Below are 22,713 nucleotides of genomic sequence, written 5' to 3' on the forward strand. Positions count from 1 at the left end.
GCAGCAGCGCCCCCCGGCCCCACAGAGCCCGGGACAGTCCACCCAACCCCACCACAGAGAAAACTGCACCCACCCCACCATCCACTCATCTTCCAGACTACATAAGACAGTAAACGTCCAGGCTGAGATCTTCCTCCACCTCTCCTGTATCTCCCCCTCCTGCAGAGAGAGTTCCTGAGGAGAGGAAAGCTCCTGCAAGATGTGACCATCTCCCCCACCAGTTGAAGGGCCCCCCAGGTGGCTCGACGCACCGGCGGCACCCTGCTCCAGGGCTGGGCCCCCATGCACCCATCCGCCCACAACCCCGGCAACACACCAACCAGGACCCAAGCCCCCGAGGCCCGGCCCGGGCCCCAGCCCAGAGACGGAGCGCCCCCAGAACCTCACGCCCATCCCGGACCCACCCAGGGCCAGCCAGGCTACCAGGTCAGTAACCCACGTCCGTCAGCACAGACCCTCCCCTAGCCCCGCTGCACGCAGCCGCGAGGAAACAGTCACCTGAGAGCCAACAGAGCCCCCAACCGGACATGACCGCTACCCCGGGTTGAGCCCCCCAAGGAAGATGCCTCCGGGGAACCCCCCCCCCGACGCCCTAAGCCTGTCCCTACCCCCACACCAATCACAACAGTGAAGGCGGGACCAAACTATGACCCCCCACCCCCACTAGGTGATGGAGCTGATCAAAGGAGCCCAGAGCAATTGATCTGATGTGGTGGCAGAGGCTGTATCAAGACTAATGTAATCTAATAGATAATTTCTATATTGGTTAGAATTAAGATTATTTTTATTTTTCCAGTTCATGAGGACTGTTTTCTTGTCTATGCATAGGGCAGTGAAAATCATATGGGCTATATTCTTTTCTGAAGTGACATTATCTAAGCTGCCCAACAAACACACTAAGGGGGAAGTTGGAATGTTACATTTCAGACACTTTGATAAGTCTTCACATATCTCGCGCCAAAACTTTTGCACTGGTGGACAGAACCAAAGAGCGTGGATGTAATTGTGACAACTGTCTTTAACAGGATGCTCTGAAGCAAAGTTTACTAAAAATGTGTCAAGGGCTCAGCAGGTCAAAGGCTTTATTTGAAGAGGAGAAACATTACTACCATCTTTAAATATTGTACATTTATTTGACAAGGAAAGCTCAAAGCATCACCTTCAAGGGCTGAAGCAAGACTTCAGTGGTAAAATCCCTGAGGCCCCAGTGTTAAAATGCTTATAAGCTCACAGCAAAATAAAGATTTTTACAGTCCGGTACAAGAAAACGTTTTGGCCACAAGAATAAAATATTTACCAATAAAACTCTTATAAAGTCTCTGCTATTTCATAGAGGGTGCCACTGTAAGAAAGTGTCATTAAAAGCTAATATATGTGTCTTAATTCACACTGAATGTGTAATAGGGATCTAGTGCGGCACCAAGATCGGTTGTGCTGGATTCTCACTCTAGAGCATCGATGATCGATTGCTTTGGCCTGCCTTTTTTGCTAAACCAGGAAGTATTCCATGCTGTTTATAGTTAAGCTAACGCGGCCTTTAGATGTTCATCCAATAAAGAGTGAAACAAAATTGGCAAAATGCAGAACGGTGCAGAATTTGAGGGAATTTCCGTTCACAATTTCTCTGAAAAGATTCTGGAGCAGGTGGTACACTTTCACGTCATGAAGCTCAGCGGCGGGTTTTTCCTTTGGGTCGGTTCGGCTCCGGTTCTGTCCAACTTAGCAGTGTCTATGAGCAGCAAATATGTAAGTACCGCACAGCACACCTTCATTCACCAAGTACTGGTTAGCTGTTTTCCAGAAATAAAGAATATTGGGTATATTCGTCGGGTGAAGAATAAGAAACTTGGAATTTAAAAGCGCAGGTCTTCAGTTTTTTTAGGAAGATTTTCAAAGTTTTTCATAAAGAATATAAACGTTAAAAATTAATAAAATATGAATATTGTAAAACAGCATAATTAAAAAAAATCTTATTTTGCTGGGTCTTTTCCTAAATGTATGTATAAAAAAATTGTGATTTTTTTAAATTAATTTGGCGGTGTTTGTATACGTACGTACACACACACACACACACACACACACACGCACACACACACACACACACACACACACACACACACACACACACATATATATATATATATATATATATATATATATATATATATATATATATATATATGTGTGTGTGTGTGTGTGTGTGTGTGTGTGTGTGTGTGTCTGAGTGAGAAAGCGAGTCTTCTGAAGATTAGAAGTGTTTCTCTATTTCCCTGAGTTGTAAAAGAAATTGCCTAGGCCTATAAACAGGTATTAAGTCACTTACATGTTGATTTGGAAAGGGAAGCTAACTGCTATATGCTTTTGTCTGCAGGATTCAATGCCGTTATCTACATTAGTTATGGGGGACCCATCCAACACAGCACCAAATTCTTTGGCACAAAGATTAGGTAATGTTTAACACTAGTTTGCAATATGTGTTGTATGTAGGAGATAGCTACAGCAAAGTCTTAAAATGCTCATTTAAGTTGCATGTGGATTGTGGATTGTGGATTTCTATTATATTTAGAATTGTACCATTGATATAATTTTGAACCCAGAGTCAATGGCACGCCTTTTTCTTGCATGTGTTTTTGGTGTCTACTTGACCTTCCTTCCTGAGGGTCAACAGGGAGAATTGAAACTTGAGTAGAGTGATGCTTCAAAGTAGCGTATCTGTGTATGGAGTATTCAGAGTGTGTGTTAGTACAATAACTAGTGTAACCGTGAAACGATAGGTTTGAAATCAAAAGTGATATTGCATTTAGTTACAGAAGCAAGGCAAGTCTCAAATCTCCACAAATTCTATCGTCAAACTTAATTACAGCTGGCTTGGAGAAGTGTTTCACACCTCTGATATGCTGCGGAGTGTTAAATAAAACACTACATTTAACTTGGTTCAAAACACAGCAGCAAAGAATAGCCATTTATCTTTGTTTTGTGAAAACACTTAGCTAATCTCAGTGTCCACTGTAAAATGACGTCCGCACTGGAAGACACTACGTAATATCACTGGAACTCAGCAGCTTGCAACAGGTGAAACATTGACAATGTGAAGTGAGTAGGAGGCAACTAACCTATTTCAGTTTTGAGGTGACTGGTAACTACCAGTGTGAACAAAGGACTGCTGGTTGACTGTTGACTCAGTGTCAACTGAGTGTTGACTCATTAGCAGTGTACCTACACAATGAGAACCTGGTATGCTAACTAATGTTGTAGTATCTATTCCTGAAAATGTGCAGGGTGATGCAGAGGGCAATTGTGAGGCTGAATGTGGACGTCTTTTTACCTGCCAGCTCATGCCTGGGTAGATTTGTCTGTGGAGACTCTATTATACAATACAACAACTTTGTCTGTACACATGCCTAATGCAAAGTCTACAGAGATGACTACTCATCTATGGTGTCTTTACCACATAATGTTGCCTTGACAACTAAACAGGAAACATGGGATTTTTTTTTCTCACCCACAGCCAATGAAATTAAGGAATTGACTGGCTGAGGCATGCTTGTAAAGTCTGCAGGAATGCAGAACTATAAAATATGTGCATAAAGAGCTCAAATTGTCTGCCAGGGAGTCCTTGTGACAGTGGGACAGTCCTTATAGGCGTGTTATAGTTTCATATCTAACTGACCAGAAGTCGGGATTCCCGAAAACAATTTTGTGACTATTCAGACTCAGTACACATGTTGTTCAGGCAAACTGTAACCAGACCTCGGAAAACAATAACAGGATTGTCTGCAACTGATGATTAAGTCCTCGTGGTCTTTGCAGCTATGTGCTAAGTTTATAAGTCTCTATAGACATTAGAGTTGGGCCACTGCTGACCTTAATTTATTTTTACCATTTCATGTTTTGTGTGAACACAAAGTTAACTAATGTTGTGTCTCTCCATATTTCAGCAAAGAAGACCAAAAAACAAGTATTTGTCAGTTACAGTCTTCCAATGACAGATTCCAGCCTCAGTCTCTTGGTGGAGAACAGGATCAAAAAGGAGCTGGAGCTGCACGCTGAGCATTTTTGAGCACATGTGACCCTTTGTAGGAGGAGGGCAGCAGTGTAGTACTGGAGTCATACTCAAATGCAATAATCAGGACAAACGGCCACATCAAGTGTTTTTTTATTGACAATAAATTAAGTAGTTTATTATCAAAACATGTACTATAGGCCTGTGGCTTTGTCTGTTTGTTTGTTTGTTTTTACAAATCCATATTAAAAAAATAACACTTAGAAAACAGCATTAGTGGTTGAGTTTTTTTCCTTCAGTTTTCTTAGAGTATTTTTTTTTTTACTGTTGAAAACATACAAACTACCAAACCATACTGAATGTCTAAAATATGTGCTGTGTACTAAATATGACTATAAAAATGGAGGATTCTCGGGTTCTGGTGTATCTGCACAAAAATGCTTGATGGGATGGTTTGTCTATTCAGTGTGCTTCACAGTCTATAAAAGTAAGGTTATGTTCCATATTTTATAAATGAATGGCACATGTATACATACCTTAGATTTTTATGCAGTCCTAAGGGATACCTATATAATAAAGTGTATAATGTACACCAATCACAACTAAACCAGGTCTATGCAGACTATGCTGCTCTATTCTAATCTTCACACATGTCAAAAAACTGTAAAATATTGTGCTTTCTGTCTAAAGTTACACACTCTAGGAACAGGATTACAGTATTAGCACAGTACAGAGAACGAGGAGTGAGTTTGGAAATGTTTGCTAATTAAGGAGGTATTTCAAGCAACAAAACTTTCCCTTGGCAGCATGACAAAAAATAAATACAGTTTTTTTTCTTTCATTACATCGTATCTTCTCTGTTTTGTTAACAGAACAGAGCGATAAAGCCATTTAAATTGCTGAGGTGCATCATAAGACATACAGTAGTGCACTAGCAGGTCACGCTCATGTCCGTTCAGCTCTCAGATTTGTTTAACATTATGCACAAAGTCTCTGTAGGCTACACATATGGTCTGCAAGAAAGGTCTCCGGCTGTTCGTCTTCCAACAACCATCATACGCCAGCATCAGCAGTAGTAACGCTTCTTTAAAAATCAGTGTCCACACTGACCTCTCAGCTGAGGATAAAGTGCCACATTGGACTTCATATAAAGAGACCACAAATGAGGGAGTACTTGTAGCAGTTCACAATACAGCCCGCAACTTATTGTCTGGTTTCCCAACATTTACCATGTATTATTTAGTGAATTCAAAGTGGATTTTTTGTGTGTTTGTGTGTAAGTCCTTGGAACTGGTTCGGGAATGGGCATCATTAAAGGAGGGGTCAATATGAGTTCTCTTTCTTTTATAGGTGCAGTTCCTGGCACCTTGGTAGTCTCTTGCAAACCGGGCAATAGCTTCAATGTTGCCTACAAATACTCGCTGGTTCTGTGAAATGTTGTTACAGTAGATTAAGGGAGTTTAAAGGAAATGATAAACAAATTGTACGTTGAGCATTTTAATCTTTGAGTACCTTTCAAGTGTTTTAGCAGTAAGGTCGAAATTTTGTCTTTTTGAAATGACAATTGGGTTTAGACTAAAGGCCAAGCGTGTAATACCTAGTATTACACTGGGTATGAGGTATATTAAAGAGTAGCCTAACATCCACTTATTTTTTGATAATGTAGTATTATTGTGGGTATAGGCTATGAGATACAGTATGCTGGCCTCCACTTCTGACACAACAAATACCTAAAAATAACTACAGTGTAATTCATCCGTCTTTGTATCCACTTACAGAGTGGATACAAAGAGGTTACAGAGGGGGCTGTCCCAGCTGTCATAGGGCAAGATGCAGGGCACACCCTTGACAGGTCACCAGTTTATCACAGGACTAACACAAAGAGTAAATGGTAAATAGACTGGTTCTAAAATAGGGCTTCCCTACTTGAGAACATCACTCTTTCATATTCACACAGGGACTTTTTCTCTAGATCTAAGTGCTTTCTATCAAACATTTTTCCATGTTAGGAGCAACTTGGGCTTCAGTATCTTGCCCAAGGATACTTCGGCATGCAGACTGGAGCAGCCACCAGACAACCATTCACACCTAGAGCCGATTTAAATTCGCTGATTAACCTAACCCTATGTGTGTATGTCTTTAGGTTGTGGGAAGAGTTCCCAAAGAGAGCATGCAAATTCCAGTCAGAAAGGTCCCAGACTGGATTTGAGCCTAGATACTTCTTGCTGTGAGGCAACAGTGCTAACCACCCCACAGCCTGTTCAGTTTTTTCCTTTAAAACTGGGTACAGTAAAACATAGTTTTACTGTACCTGTTGGTAAGTATTGTAAGGTACTGAAAATTACACTGTCAATTGAGAATTACTTGATAAATGCTGGGGAATTGCACAGTGAATCACAGATTGTATTAACCAATGCTACAGAACAAAACAAAAAACATTTGTGCCCTTTTCATGCAAAAAGTTAGTGGCTTTAGCCAATCCCTGGATCTCCAATGTGTTGGCTGCAAATCACAAACACTTGATTGTGTCTCTGACATTTAGTGCAAAATAACCTACCTACAAAGAGATCTAAGATGTAGTGAAATCCAGTTTCAACGAGTCAAAACTACAGACAGTAAACTCAGAGCACACGTTATTGAAAGTTATTCTGCTGTACTTTGTCTCTCCACTTGTGTCTGCTTGTACCCTCGAGCAGAAGGTGGCTCAAGAAAATCACCAACACCACTGAAGACGCTCATATTATCTGACATACACTAACTTCAATACAATATATTTTTGGCAACTCCTGAAGGAATCATAGTCACTACAAATGACACAAATTTACTATCATCATCATCTGAATCCTCAACATAAAAAGAGTTCATATGAACAATTAGTTTCCCTTAAAGTACAGGAAGTTCAGTCATCGCTTGCTCAGGTTAGTGCTTGGAGCAGTTATTAGCACAGAAGACAACTTGCAAAGCTGCTCACACTCCATTGGCTATGGCATGATTCCCGATCACCTCCCCACCAGTTGCAAGGGCGTATGAGGCAGGTACCGCTGCCAGAGCGGTGGCTGCTGCCACTGTAGCGCCCCCAGTGGCTGAGAGATGTAATGGTGTGTCCTGAACACGGGAGTAGTCCCTATCACTCTTGGCGAGAAGGAGGTGCTGCTCTCCCGGATGGAGCAGGGTCTGACGGGTAAAGGTCTCTCCATCAGCCAGGCTCTCCGGCAGTGGCTGTCCCCGTGGCTCAGGCAGCAGCAGGAGGCAGATGATGCACAGCAGGGTGCAGCAGGCAAAGATCACATGATGCAGGAAGTAGCCCTTCTGGTTGTGGAGCTCCATGATGGGTGCAGTGAGCATGCCAAAGCCAGCGCTAGCCAGGACCAAGCCCAGTCCTCCACCCCTGCAGAAAAAGAGGTCAGAGCTGATTTATTTCCAAGGTGTTCTGATGCACCTTACACTAAAAACAGCAGCATTCTAGAAGCATTCTTCATACAACAGGATTGGGACATCATTAAAAGTTGACTTCTTATTTTTTGAGATATAAACATGGTCAAATAACTTTAAATGGACTGCTTCTTATAAAGTAGCTTTCTACTACAGGCCTCACTTAGCTTGTCTCATGCAGCACTTTTTTAACTATGCCTAAAGGCTTTCTAACCTCCTAAATTACCTAAATTACTTCCTTAACATGTCTCGAAGGTCTCCAAAGGCCTGGTAATGAACGAATCATTCGATTCAAGTGTGCTGACCCAGTGTGATATCTAAAACCTGCATGACGCCAGCCCTTCAGGCCTGGAGTTCCCCAACCCTGATGTAAGGAGTCACAGATTGATCCACGACTTTCTAATTGGTAGATGACCCAGTCTACTACTCGAGCCACAGTCACCACAATGCAAATAATGGGATCAGCCTACATACATACCCCTTTTTTTCCTATTTTTGTCTCTGTATTATATTTGCAAAAGTAGAACACATCACCTAGTCATGTCATAAAAACAGCTCTAGTTGTGAGCATAGAAGCCCCACCCACCTGCTGTTTGGACCTTCTGTTTGTAAGGGAAAGCCAATCAGAACAATTGGAGGCTGGAGTGAAAAGGAAATGAGCTCAAATGGCTTTTTTCTTTCAGATGAAGAGGTTGCACCAAAGCCTAATGTAGGATATTTGTGGATTTTCTGACTGGTGAATCATACGGTGCTAATGTATTAGGAGTACAGAGCTGAAAGTGGGCAGGATACATCCCACTTAAGAGTATTAAAATGGCAGGCTTTATTCAGCCACTTTTATCACTTTCTTAAGCTGACAACGGTCTTCACTCAGCATCTGGTCAGATCTGTTGCTCTGAACCTCCTTCATAACCTCTTACAGCCCTTTTTCCATAAAGCCACGTTTTCACCAGTTTTCTGTGGAGCCATTGTAATCAATAATGTGGCACACATTTTTCTTTCCAAACACTTGTCAGTCATAAACACACCACAAGAGGGAGCAAATATGCAATTTGAGAACAAAAGCTGTGTGCAGACACTGTCATAATAGACGATATATTTTTTAAAGTAATAAGACTGTTTGCTTTCATAAGATGTATGTTGTGTTTATGACTATGCAGGCTCACCTGATGACAGTAGGAGTGATTTCAGCACAAAAGAAAATGCTGAGTGTGCTGACAGCATGAGAAGAGAACATCCCAATTATGGAGAAGGCCACAGAGAATTTCCTGTTAAGAGTGTCTCGCAAAACTGTTCAAAAGAGAGGAAACAAGCAATAAAAATCAGCAACAACAAATGTAACATGATTCCAGGGACATAAATGACATTGTTTACTGTGTATCACTAAGTTTTCCTCAAACCAGTGGAAAGGTTTATCATTTTAATTGTTTTAGATGATAAATCTCGTAACTGCAAATGTACCTGTGTCATGGCGAAGGCTGTACTTCCCAATCACTGGATTCCATTAGTGAGCATTGGAGAAAAGAGAGATGTCATTAGTAAGCACGAAGAGCAGCACAGCACTGACTCAAAACAAGCAGAATAAAAGCCTTCAGGAGAACAGTTTACCACTGAAGCCTGAAATAATGACTACATGCTCCAAAAAGTTTCAAGGATATATTCATGGTATTTTCACCAGTAAAAACAAGAGGTGAAAAGTGTAAAGACTGGATTAACAATGTTTCTATTAGTTTTGAGAAGAGAGGCTAAAGTTAGCATGCCTAGCTAATAGCTTGCTACTTATTTGAAATATAGTTTTACTTTGAAGGCAACAGGATAGTATAACATTACAGTCATGGTGTCTGTACAAAGTTAGTTGTATTTTAGACCTTCACACCAAAGTTTCGTTTGAGTCAAACTTTACAGTAACTTTAGTAGCTATAAAAAAATTCTAAGTAATCACTTTTATCCTGTGATAAAACCCTTCTGTCATGATGGTAGTGGTCTCCCCCCAAAAAACATGGCCGTAGATGCATTACAGTGCATCTATGTAACAAAATGTGATTGTGTAACAAAGGTGATTGTGGTTTGGAGCTATATAAATAAAGTTGATTTGAATGGTCTACTTGTGCATTTTTTTATTACTTACAGTTAAGCAAACCCAGCTGCAGCAGTGATGCCAGGGCTGTTATGATCATGAATGTGAGCAGCCCTCCACGCCGACCCATCAGCCCGACCGCAGGGCATAGTGCTAGACAGGTTGCCACGGCGATGCCCGCCATGGTGTAATAGTCAGCATGGCACAAAGCCGTGGGCTGAGCCTCGGGGTCCATCATACTGCGAGCGAAGCAGTGGTGAATTCCATAACCTGTCAGACTGTACATCAAGACAAAACCACAGAATAAGAGAGTGGCCAATGAGGTGCCACCTAAAACATGCGTCCGCCACAGGGCACGTGAGGTTTGAGTATGTCTTCATTCTCTGGAGACCAGCTCATGTGTAATTCATGCTCTCAACACAACGGATGTTGGCTGTTATTAGCAAAGGAACTGTACAAGCCGGGACCACAAACGCAACACACTTACGAGTTGACACACAGCACCACAATGTTTTTCCACAGGTTCCTGGTGCTCATCATCTTGACAATGCAGCTCCTCTGGGGTTTCTTGTGCAGCTCCTGCTCCAGCTCTGGTAGGAAACATGAAACGCACACCTTGAGACCTTTCCTTTTCAGGTGGTAATGAGCACCCGGCCATAAGGGATCTCTAGCACGGAGAAGCTAAAGAGCTTTGGGGGGGCTTTAGATAGATGTAGGACATCACTGTGCCCACTCTCATCATCCCTCTGACTGCTTGGCTACTGGGAGAAGCAGCGACAATGAATCAAACACCATCTCGGGGGAACAAGAAGTGTCGTGGCAGAGAAAGGTGAGACACGTTAAATCTGTCGCAAGACAATTAATAGCCAGGGATCTCATTTATAAACATGGCGCACGCCGAAAATGAAGTCTGAAAAAGGCCTGTGCAACTTCCCACGCACAAGTTGGGAGTTTTCAAAGGCAATCTTGACGTGCACACTGGTACAGAGAGTCCGACCCACACTTATGAACATTTTGGAGACAGACAGAAATTAGCAATGCACATTGTGAGGTGCTAAATTAAAGGCATGATGTAAAAACCAATACATAATACTTCACCTCATACGTTAAGTATGATTTCCTATAATGTAGTACTTATGGATCTACTTTATCATAAATATTGAAATGCCAGTAACCCACGGCAGCACTGAGATGAGCAGAATCAAATATTTCTCCAACTCAACATCATATTTTTCATCATACATCCATTACACTAAATATCATCACAAGTTATTATAAAGTGGGCCAAGTTCACCACAGCAAAACAGCTTTTTGAGGGAAGGGTAGAAGACTGATTGAAGTGCACACATTTCTATACTGACCGTGATTTATAAAGGGAAGCTTCTGAGCTGGTGAGCATAGGCATGCTCTATAATTATTATTGCTATTTTTTGTCCACACCATCTCAGCTTCTCTGCTCAGGTATAGTATGGATCCTACACATTCTTTTTAAATGAGACCCCAGGTGCTTCGTACTCAACTGAGATTTACAGGATAACAATGTTGTTGTTAACTGACAGTGCACATGCTCTCGGCACTATTTGGAAGTCAGACTTTGTGTATATTATAATAAAAAACCATTAACAACCTAAAGGACTATGGATCTTTACCTTATTGCGTTTGCATTTCATCATATCAATGGTCTGAGCAGTTTTATATGCATGTCAGTGTCTTTGCTTGCTCATTTCATCACACCGAGCAGCAGCTGACAATTTAAATACATTGCAAAGTGAAGAGAATTGAAGGAAACCAACAGAAAGAATAGAATTCGTGGCCCAGTGGTTGTGGGATCTTTCATCTTCTCGCTCCCTCTTGAATTCATCCTCACCTGTAAGAACTCCGCTTGGCTCAGTTGTCATGTCGACTTGGTTCTTCCTGGCGATCTGCAGCATCATGGCTTTGGACCGCCGGTAATGCTGGGTGGCCAGCAACCAGCGCAGGGATTCGGGAAAAATCCTGTAGAGGGAGTGAAAGAGGGGGATGGCGAGGAGAAGCAGACAAAGGATGAGCAGAAGATTTGTAAACGCAAGAAAGAAACAAGTGAGGGCAGAAGAAAACAAGAGGAGAAAGAGACTATTGTTTGTAAAATCGGAGCGAGCTTGTGTGGTGCCGTGTGTACTGTACAAGCCATCGCCTGGCTCAGAGCTGTGGATTTTCTTCAGAGCGCGGGACTCACCAGACGTATGGCAGCATCAGTACGAAAGGACTGATTATGACGATCTGCAGGACCTGCCAGTCATCCCGGTTTGGCCAATGGCGACACAGAGCGGCCACCCCTGGCATCAATAGCTGCCCGCCCACCATAAGAAAACTGGCCACCATAGTCATGGAGAAACGCCAACCTGGCAAACACAGCTCGATCCCTAAAATAAAAAGACAAGCACGAGAACAAAAAGACTTCATTTTACAGAAAACATGGCTTCCTTTGGTGTCAGTGCGCCACGATAGGCGAATAAATTATGTATGCGCTCTGTGTGTTTGGATGTGATTACCATTATAAACTTGCAGCTGTCTTAATGGCCTGAAAGAGCATGTGTTTGTTTAATGGTGAGGTAGGCACTGAATTTCCTGTCATGAATTATTGAACACTTATTGCTGATCCTTCCCCTGAGAGCGCACTAGTTTAACACCAGGCCTCTTCATTAAGTTAGGATGGACTGCATGTGGAAGCGTGTGAGTGAGTTCAGCTGCTCGGTGAGCTTTTCGCTGGAACCGTCCTTTAAGTCCTTCCCACGTGACTGGGCTCCTATCCTTTCCCTTACTGCCTGTAACATGGCACAGTCCAGATGGCCTGGCCCATATGGCAAGGGCCTTTTGAAGGTGACCATTGTTGGTGGATGAGAAGGGAGGAAGGGGGGCATACTCACTATACTCACTAACCTGTACTGTCACTTGTTATTGTGAGGCAGAGAGAGGAAGCTGGGCTGGGGGGTTGACAGAGTAAAGAAAGTAGAGTAGGGACTGAATACAAATTACCTAACCCTCCAAAAGTCCCTCCATTCATCAGTGGAATCACCAGAGGAATGATAATAAAGACTGGTGTGTGTGAGAGAGTGAGAGAGAGAGAGAGAGAGAGAGAGAGAGAGAGAGGAGGAAATACAGAGAAAAACACAATGAGGAAGAAGGAGGCGGGATGGAAAGATGACTAAGATTTTCAGATAAAAGAATGAAAGGAAAATGATTCAGCTAGAGGTTAAAGGTATTACTGAAATTCCCTTGAACTGTTTTTCTTCCTTAGACCTGAGTCAAAAATCTTCCCACACAAGGTCCAAAACAGATGAAGGAAACTGCACTGACCCATAATCCTTAACCTGGCCTTCTGCTTCTACTTTTTCTAGCCAAAAAGACAGTGTGAGTCTGTCTCTGGCCCAGTGATGGGAGCAGTATACAGCTTTTCACTATTTTTTAACATAGCGGTCTAAAAATATAGCATTAAATGTAAATTATCAAATCCAAATGTTTCCAATGTAAAATAAATAAATAAATAATAACTTTATCTCAAATCACAAAAAGAAACTGAGAAGTCAGACCACGAGCCAGAGTTGACCCAGGATGTGAATGTGATGGATGCTTAGTTACACTTCTGCTGATCGGCTTTATTTTCATATCGGTTTCTTGTCCTGTGTGTTTAGTAACCACACGCTGTTCCCAGATCTCGGTCAGTCTGTACAATTAAAACTGCACAAATCAATAATTTACTCAACAGCAGATCGAACGACTGAGTCTAATGTGAAAGAGGTCGCTAATGGTGACAAACAGACTGAGAAAATCACCCAACTCTGCTTTTTATATCCACCCTGCTGAGCAATTTAGCATTGTTTATCCCAGAAAACTCAACCCTGTATAAGGCAGCAACAGGTGGCCATTATTAAGCTTCAGTTAAGCTCTGTGCACTTCGTAGGAAACAAGACCAAATGACAAGGATGATGCAGCTAAAAATACAAGTCGCTGACTTTAAATAAACAAGCTTTGTTTCAGCAGGATATGTATACTGTACGATAACTCATTACCCAAAACAACAGTGAATGCAACTTCAGCTTTAAGCATTTGCCTTAACCCATGTCAAGCCATCAGTGCTAAATGTGTCTAATATGTATTAAGATAAGATAAGATAAGATAAGATAAGATAAGATAAGATAAGATAAGATAAGATAAGATAAGATAAGATAAGACAAGACTTTATTGATCCCACAGCGGGGAAATTTTTGCATCGCCTCAGCTCAGGTACAGATATATGAAGGAAATACAAAAATACAAATAAGTACAATCAATGAAAAAAGTAAGATAATACACTATATACAATGGTAGCATACACAGTATGTGATTATGGATATAGTTGGAAATATGGAAGACATAAACTATATAGCTTGGAAGGTCATGGAAGGTCCATTATGCATGAAGTGGTGACCGTGGATGTTCACAGTGTCCAGTGACTTATGACATCGTGATTGAGGAGTTATAGAGTCTAACTGCTGTTGGGATGAATGATCTGCGAAAGCGCTCCTTCCTGCAGCGAGGGTGTTTCAGTCTCTGACTAAAGGAGCTGCTCAGCCCACTCACATACTCATGCAGTGGGTGATGTGGGTTGTTCATGATGGATGTCAGCTTTACTAACATCCTCCCCTCACCAACCACCTCTACAGACTCCAGGGGACATCCCAGCACGGAGCTAGACCTCCGCACCAGTTTGTCAATCCTGCTCCTGTCCCTGTCCGTGCATCCACTCCCCCAGCAGGCCACTGCATAGAAAAGGGCAGATGCTACCACAGTGTCATAGAATGTCCTTAACAGAGTCCTGCAGACTCCGAAGGACCTCAGTCTCCTCAGCAGGTGGAGTCGACTCTGGCCCTTCTTATACAGGACGTCTGTATTTGTAGTCCAGTCCAGTTTATTGTTGAGGTGAACACCCAGGTATTTATAAGAGTCCACTATCTCAATGTCTTTCCCTTGGATGTTCACCGGTGTTGTAGGGGGTGACTTCCTCCTGAAGTCTATGATCATCTCCTTTGTCTTGCCGACGTTGATTTGGAGTACGTTGGTCTCACACCAGCCAACGAAGTCACTGATGACCCCCCTGTATTCCCGATCATTCCCGTCTGATACGCATCCAATGATGGCTGTATCATCTGAGAACTTCTGTATATGGCAATCGTCCGAATTATAACAGAAGTCTGAAGTGTAAAGGCTGAACAGGAAAGGTGAGAGAACCGTGCCCTGTGGTGCCCCCGTGCTGCAGATTACCACCTTGGACACACAGTCATGGAGCCTCACATACTGTGGTCTGTTGGTAAGGTAGTCGATGGTCCATGCAGTCAGCTGTTTGCCTACTCCGGCTCCCTCCAGCTTCCCTCTCAGTAGTGCAGGTTGGATGGTGTTGAAAGCACTGGAGAAGTCAAAAAACATGATCCTCACAGTGCTCCCCGCCTGCTCTAAGTGAGAGAGGGATCGGTGTACCAGGTAGATGACAGCGTCATCCACCCCAATTCCAGAACAGTAGGTGAACTGCAGGGGGTCCATCTCTGAGCCCAGCAGTGGCTGAAGGTGGTGCAGGATGAGCCTTTCCATGGTCTTCATCAGATGAGAAGTCAAGGCAACAGGCCTGAAGTGGTTGGGCTCCCTGGGGTGTGCGATTTTTGGCACCGGAACCACACAGGAAGTCTTCCACAGTTCAGGAACCCTCTCCAGGCTCAGGCTCAGGTTGAAGATGTACAGGGCCACCTGACAGAGCTGCTCTGCACAGTCCGTGAGCAGTCTGGAGCAGATTCCATCCGGACCTGCTGCCTTCCTTGCCTTCGTCCTCTTGAGCTGATTTCTCACCTGATCAGCTGTGAAGTAGATGTGATGTGAGACTGGGCTGGAGTGGGGGGTGGGGCTTGCTTTGTTGTGGATAGATGTGTGAAGGGGGTGAAGCAGGGTTGTGGTGAGAGGAGAGCTCAGGTGACAATGGCATTGCACCCGGAGGGGGGGCGGCAAATGGAGGGGGGTTAATGGAACCTGGGGGGTAGGAGAGGTGATAAGTGGGCCATTGTCAAATTTGTTAAAAAACAGATTCAAGTCTTAGCCCACCCCCGGCCAGCAGACACTGTGGCTCCTCCATTGTCCTGGAAATGTCCAGAGATTTGTTTCATGTTCCTCCAGACTTCTCTGACGTTTTTCTGTTGGAGTTGGTTTTCCATCTTCCTCCTGAGGCACTCCTTGCCTTATCGGATCTTGTATTTAAGATCCTTTTGGACTTTCTTAAGTTCCTCCTTGTCTCCCGACCAGAAAGCACTCTTCTTCTTGTTCAGCAGGGCCTTCAGTTCTGGGGTGACCCACGGTTTATTGTTTGAGAAACACTGTATCTTCTTGGTAGGCACAGTGTTCTCAACACAGAAATTAATGTAGTCCGTGATGCAGTGAGTGAGGGCGTCGATGTCCTCACCGTGAGGCTTGCAGAGTTCCTGCCAGTCTGTGCATTCAAAACAGTCTCTTAAGGCCTCAGTGCATTCCTCAGACCACACCCTTATCACCTTCTTCGTGGGGGGGTTCGTCTTCACCATAGGAGTGTAGGTGGGGTGGAGAAGGACCAGGTTGTGGTCTGAGTGGCCAAGCGGGGGGAGGGGTGATGCACTGTAAGCCTGCTTTGTGTTGGCAAACAATAGATCCAGGGTTTTGCTGTCCCTTGTATGGCAGTCAACGTACTGGGAGAAGTTTGGGAGAGTGACAGATAGTGAGGCATGATTGAAGTCCCCAGAAATAATAATGAGGGACTGCGGATGTGCCATCTGTAGCTGAGAGACAGTGGAGTGAATGTAATCACAGGCTGCTGTAGCGTCGGCCGAGGGTGGGATGTAAACAGTCAGCACAATAACGTGTGAAAATTCCCTGGCCAGGTGGTATGGCCGGACGCTAACTGCCAACAGTTCAATGTCTTTGGTACAGCTCTGTTCCTTCACAGTGATGTGCCCCGGGTTACACCATCTCTCATTGACATACATTGCTAGTCCACCACCTCTCCTCTTACCACTCTCCTTTGCATTCCGGTCCGCTCTAACCAGTTGAAAGCCATCCAGAGTTATGACAGAGTCCGGTGTGTGGTCCCTGAGCCATGTCTCAGTGAACAGGAGGAGGCTGCTCTGCTTGTACTCCCACTGCAGTCTGGTTAGCGCAATTAGCTCTTCCATCTTGTTGGGTAAAGATCTTACATTACCCATGAGAATGGATGGAATGCTTGGTTTGTACCGTCTCCTTCTTTCCTGGTACTTCACTCCAGCCCTGCGTCCCCTCTTCCAACGTCGTAATTCCTTCGGAATCTTGGGTCGCTCCTCCAGGAGTACTTTCCTGTTGCCCAGTGCTAGCAGCTGCTCCCTACAGTAAACAATGGCTTGGCTTACAGATTCTCCAGAAGTGGTGGTAAAAAGTCCCAAAAAGAGTAGAAGACATACTACTACTCTCACAAAAATTTGTGGGTCCAAATTTTAGCTTCTTCTTCTCCTTGACTGTTTCTTAATATCCAAGTATGCAAGTTTTTACTTGTTTACATGCTAGTTTGTACCTGGAAAGTTCATTCGGGAGTCCAGACTTCCCGAGGACGTGAGACGCGTGCGATCATTCACAATTGGAACGGCAGTGATGGTATTACAGTTCAGGTCCAGTGTGTTTTTACCACATTTTCACTTTAATTTCATTGTGATTTTTATTTACAATATACATTTTCCATGATACACCTAATTAGATTAGACTAGATTTCTTTTTAAAAAATCATGTTTAAAAAACTGGCTTTAAGCAATCATGCAAAATGCTTGGCTATAAAAGGACCATCCATGTGAAATTATTTGGCAAGATTGCAGTAAAAACTGGACTGATTCCTTCATTAATTTACATTGGAGTGATCTGAGAACATGGTAAAGAGTTGTTACATGCCAGAGTACGTTACTCTGTTTTTCTGTTGCTCCTGTCTTTCAGGTGTCAAGCCTCCACCTATTGGCCAATTCAAAGATAATTGGCACACGTCTATTGGCTGACCTGGGCACAGTAGGTCAATAGCTTGCCAGGGATCAGTAGAAAAGAGCAGCTCCCTGGACAGCTGGGCAGCTTCTGACTCTTGTGGAACTCTTGTTTGTAGGCTTCTGTGTACGTAAAACAGAGTGTGTTGGTGGGAGGCTGGACAAGTAAGCTTGGGGTACCCTATACACTGGCAGCAGAGGTTTGACTGTTACAGACACTAGGTTATGCGGCTGATGCCACTTTTGTATGTTTTGACTGGACTTTTTTGTCGAGCAGCTAGACGGGCCTTTTGTTTTGCATATTGCTTTATTTAGACTCAGGGAAGCTGTTGACCTCCTTTTGTTTTGTTAATTTATTTGATTTGGCTCAACTGATTGGTCCTCCTTCCCCACTTTTTTTTTTGTTGTCAAGTTCATTGTTGTCAAGGCATGACAACAGAATGAAATCCTGCCTGACTATTAACCTAGCTGTTGTCCGTCTTCGTTAATTTTGGTGGTCTTGTGTTAATGTCTCCTCCCTGCCTTAGCCCCCACCATGGTCAGGGGGGGATGCAACACAACACAAAATGCAACACAACACAACACAACACAAAACAGGGGTCAAGTGTTTCCTGGTCTTCCTGGACTTCAGGAAGACCAGGAAACACTTGACCCCTGTTTCAATCCAGGGGGTCAGTGTTGACATTGTGGAGGACTATAAATACCTTGGAGTACACATTGACAGTAAACTGGACTGGGCTAAAAACACCACAGCACTTTACAGGAAGGGCCAGAGTCGTCTCTATTTTTTGAGGCGACTGAGGTCCTTCAACATCTGCCAGAAAATGCTGAGGATTTTCTATGAGTCTGTGGTGGCCAGTGCGATCCTCTATGCTGTTGCATGCTGGGGGAGCAGGCTGAGGGTCGCAGATGCCAACAGACTTAATAAACTGATCCGTAAGGCCAGCAATGTTGTGGGGATGGAGCTGGACTCCCTCAAGGTGGTGTCGGAGAGGCGGATGCTGTCCAAGATAAAGACAATGTTGGATAACACCTCCCACCCACTCCATGACATGTTGGTCAGTCACAGGAGCTCGTTTAGTGAGAGACTGAGATTACCGAAAAGCACCACTGAACGACACAGGAAATCATTCCTGCCTGTGGCCATCTCCCTGTACAACGCATCCACTTAACACACTGTTTGCTGCTACAACTACACATGTTTCTTTTCCAAATATTTATTTATAAGTGACTTATGTATGTATGTATGTATATATATGTATATATTGTACTATTCTTAGTTAGCGTATTGTCTGTCTTGTCTTAATGTTGGTTTAAAATGGAGCACTGTAACAAAAAATAATTTCCCCCAGGGATCAATAAAGTATTCTGATTCTGATGATTCTGATGGAGGCTCGTCCAGGATTCGAACCCAGAACCTCTTGCACCTGAAGCGAGAAGCATACCCCTAGAGTCTAGGGGTATGCCAGTGTTCTAGACATGCTACCTACTATAATATTAATTTTGTCTTTAGCTAAGCACAAACAAACAGATCATCTGACTCCATCTTATCTTATTCTTTGCATCTTCTCCTGTCAAATCAAACCCTTTGCATTTTGTATTCTACGCGTGTGTCGTAATACAAAAATTCGCTATTGTAAGGTTAAAAAGTTTTGTTTGTTAAACCTTAATTTGCTTTACTTACAGACAACACTAAACACCAAACTTTATCATCTGGAAATATAAAATTATTATTGCACTTTTACTCAGCTAGTATGCACATGTAGTCAGTTTGAGCTGCAGTCACTCAATATTACCTTTGTTCACAGTCAATAAGACTGAATCACAATCGAAAAGAGAAAATCAACTGTACTTTGGCAAAGGCAATGTATCCCTAAAGTAACCTCACAAAAAAAAAAAAAATGCTACCCAACTCTCTGGGGGAGGAGCCTGATCCTGCTGACTCTACTGGGATATCAATACGCACACACAAACAGGCATGCTGGCAAGGACCTTTTGTTCCAGCTGAGTGGGAGAATGGCTCTCCTTGTGCTGATTATCTCACTGCCCACTGCCACCCTCCCTCCTGTGTGCAACCCCCCCCCACCCTTCCCTCTAGCTCATCAGTGTGGTTGAAGTAGCTTTCACACCCTCCATAAAAGCACCTCCACCCCCAGCACCACCACAGTTTTTTTAATCCCCCCACAGCTTCTCATACTTTGCATCTAAAAGTGAACAGTCATACAGAAAGAAAAAGGGTCTGAATAAAAAGAAGCTGATAGAATGGTCAAACTAATTTTCAATGATGAATGGTTGATAGTACTACCACACACACATACACACACTTTTATGTTGTCTGCTGCTCCCTGGCTAACCTTGCCTCCGGCATGAGAACAGCATGGAGAGACAATTAGCTTCCTAACAGCATGAGCTCAGAGTGAGAACCACAGTCTGTGTTTGCGATTATGACGAAGATTTATAGCTCAGCTGGTGATGGGAAAAGATATTGTTGAAATTTTGGAAAAAGGGAGTGTCGTGTTCCTGAAACAAAAAGCTATACTGGAGCCAAAAAACAAACAAACACCCAAAACTATTATAACAAGCTTTCATTAACTGTTCTTAATTGTTTAACTTACAGAGTTGCTATAAGTTAAATGCCACTGTTAGTATGCTAGCTTGCTCACAATACTGCAAGCTAAGATGCTAATTAGTGCTAAGCATGAAATAGAACCAAGAGAGAGATGGGATTTGTTAGGTTGTAATTGAACACTAAGAATCGCAACAAACATGACAAATTGACATGAGACGACCATGCAGTGAAAATGTATGCTATGCCTTCTGATGATACTGCCTAAGGGAAGCATATATAATGTAAACGGAATTGGTCCTAGCACTGAACCCTGTGGAACACCATAATTAACCTTGGTGTGTGAAGAGGACCCTCAGTTTACATTAACAAATTGGAGTCTATTAGATAGATATGATTTAACCCACTGTGATGCAGTACCTTTAATGTCTACAGCATGGTCTAATCACTCTAATAGAATATTATGGTCAACAGTATCGAATGCTGCACTGAGGTCTAGCAGAACAACCACAGAGATGAGTCCACTGTCAGAGGCCATAAGGAGATCATTTGTAACTTTCACTAAAGCTGTTTCTGTGCTGTGATGAGCTCTGAAACCTGACTGAAACTCTTCAAATAGTCTATTCCTCTGCAGATGATTAATTAGCTGTTTTAGAACTACTTCAAGAATTTGTTAGATAAAAAGAAGGTTGGACACCCCCCAACCTGCTCGGCCTGTTGATTAATTTAAACTAACATAATCATCCTGTTGCAACCAGGTTTCTAACAGGCAGAGTAAATTGACTTGTTTATCAATTATTAATTCACAGTTAGTTTTTAGTTTATTTTTTGTCTGTTTGGGAGCTGACACAGTGGGGACTCTGTGGGGATGGGATTTGGGGGGGGGGGGGGGGGGGTAACAGGAGGCGAGAAGTAAGAGGAAAGGCGTGTAAGACTGCAATTCTGCTTCCTGGTGCCAACTCTGGATAGTCACGTTTTGGGTGTTTTAATAAATTTGGCCAAATTTCTAGAAATGAGAACTGCTCCATCCAAAGTGGGATGGATGCCGTCTCTCCTAAACTGACCAGGTTTCCTCCAGAAAGCATCCCAATTATTTATAAAGCCCACATCATTTTTTGGACACCACTCAGACAGCCAGCAATTAAAGGAGAACATGCACCTAAACATGTCACTCCTGTCCAATTGGGGAGGGGACCGACTACAGTTAACTACAGAGTCCAACATTGTTTTGGCAAAGTAACACACAATTCAATATTGGTTTTAGTGACCTCCAACTGACGTAACCCGGTGTCATTACTACCGATGTGAAATATAATGTTATAATTTATTGAATTTATGTTTACCCTTAGCCAGCAGTTTTAAATTTCCCTTAACGTCGCCTGCTCTGGCCCCTACAAGACAACTGACTATGGTTGCTGGTGTCTCTATCGTCACGAGCCCTAGTTCGATCCTGGGAGGAAGCACAAATCCCTTTGGGTTGCGTCAGGAAGGACATCTGCAGTAAGGAATTTGCAGAGTCAAACATGCAGAGCTACCCACTGTTTTAACCCTTTGTGAATAGAAGCAGCTGAAAGTAGCTTTTACTCTCCAGTGTGAAGATTTGTGACTTTTATAACACTGTTCACCTATTCACACACACACATTCATTCAGCACTTTCTATTTCTTTTTAACTAATACATACAGTCTCTCTCACAATAATGAATGTTTTGGGGGAAATGTAGGGTTCAGTATCTTGTGCAAGGACACTTCAACACGAGACTGGTGAAGCTGAGGCTCATACCATCAATCTTCCACCTGAATTTCAATTCAGTTTTGTTTATATGGCACCAAATCATAGCAGTTGCCTCAAGGCCTTTTATACTGTAAGGTAAAGACCCTACAACAATAAAAAGAAAACAGAAAACAGTCATGCTGTTAGCATGTGAGGATTTAACTTAAAATAAAATACCAATTGGAATTTGGACAGACCAAACAAGCACTATGTAGACACCATATGGGGCTCCTGAAACCCCGCTAGGCATTTTTGTGGCATTTTATAGACTAAACAATATTAATCAGTCATGACACAAATCTGTTTCAGCCTAAGGGGGTGACTTCATAGACAGCTTGACAAGGGCACAGCATCTGAGTCAGCAGAAGTCCTCACCATGAGCTCAAAACTGCACACACCTGCATACACCGTATAGTGCTTGTCTTTGTCATTTCCTACAAGGAAATCAAGGGGCAGAGACAGAAAGGAAAAGGCAAAGGCATTAACCTTGTTCCACTACTCTAACGCAACTGCAGCCTAATTCTTCTGGGCCCATGCAAATTACATTCACTGAAAATCTTTTGAGAAGCGAATACCAATCCCCCTCTAGGATTCAGTAATGGTACTAAAAATTCTGCAGCTTTCTACAGTTGCTCCAGTGAATCTGCTGGGATTCATATGTTTGATTCACATGTTGACCCAGTTTATGGAGAAAAAGAAACTTACCAAATGTGTCTGTATAAACTTTTCAAATGACTCCTGCAGCATAAAATCCACTTTTCTGCCGCAGTATGCTGCAAACCAGAACATTCAAGTCAAGTCGGAGGTTCGTCAGTACAAGAGAAACTCTTTCGTGTCGA

General features: G+C 43.0%; 2 protein-coding genes across 2 annotated transcripts in view; one reads left to right on the forward strand and one right to left on the reverse strand.

Moving 5' to 3' along the window:
- The first annotated feature begins 1,486 nt into the window (after positions 1-1,486).
- psmg4 (proteasome (prosome, macropain) assembly chaperone 4) lies at positions 1,487-4,271 on the forward strand. Its single transcript, XM_085251687.1, has 3 exons — positions 1,487-1,746; positions 2,372-2,447; positions 3,939-4,271. The coding sequence occupies exons 1-3, from the start codon at positions 1,579-1,581 to the stop codon at positions 4,058-4,060; spliced, it is 366 nt and encodes a 121-aa protein (XP_085107813.1). The 5' UTR covers positions 1,487-1,578; the 3' UTR covers positions 4,061-4,271.
- Positions 4,141-22,713, reverse strand: part of slc22a23b (solute carrier family 22 member 23b) — a 29,000-nt gene continuing 10,427 nt past the window's right edge. Inside the window, exons 4-10 of the mRNA XM_085251686.1 lie at positions 11,728-11,914; positions 11,380-11,507; positions 10,000-10,102; positions 9,564-9,790; positions 8,897-8,929; positions 8,602-8,725; positions 4,141-7,391 (exon numbers count right to left, since the gene is read on the reverse strand). Coding sequence (XP_085107812.1) covers positions 6,971-7,391; positions 8,602-8,725; positions 8,897-8,929; positions 9,564-9,790; positions 10,000-10,102; positions 11,380-11,507; positions 11,728-11,914 — 1,223 coding nt within the window. The 3' untranslated portion in view covers positions 4,141-6,970. The remainder of the gene's footprint in view (positions 7,392-8,601; positions 8,726-8,896; positions 8,930-9,563; positions 9,791-9,999; positions 10,103-11,379; positions 11,508-11,727; positions 11,915-22,713) is intronic.

The sequence above is a fragment of the Mchenga conophoros genome, linkage group LG17, assembly GCF_057382185.1.
Source record: "Mchenga conophoros isolate Kocher_MC1m ecotype Shallow Benthic linkage group LG17, M_conophoros_male_GT1.1, whole genome shotgun sequence".
Taxonomy (NCBI): Eukaryota; Metazoa; Chordata; class Actinopteri; order Cichliformes; family Cichlidae; genus Mchenga; species Mchenga conophoros.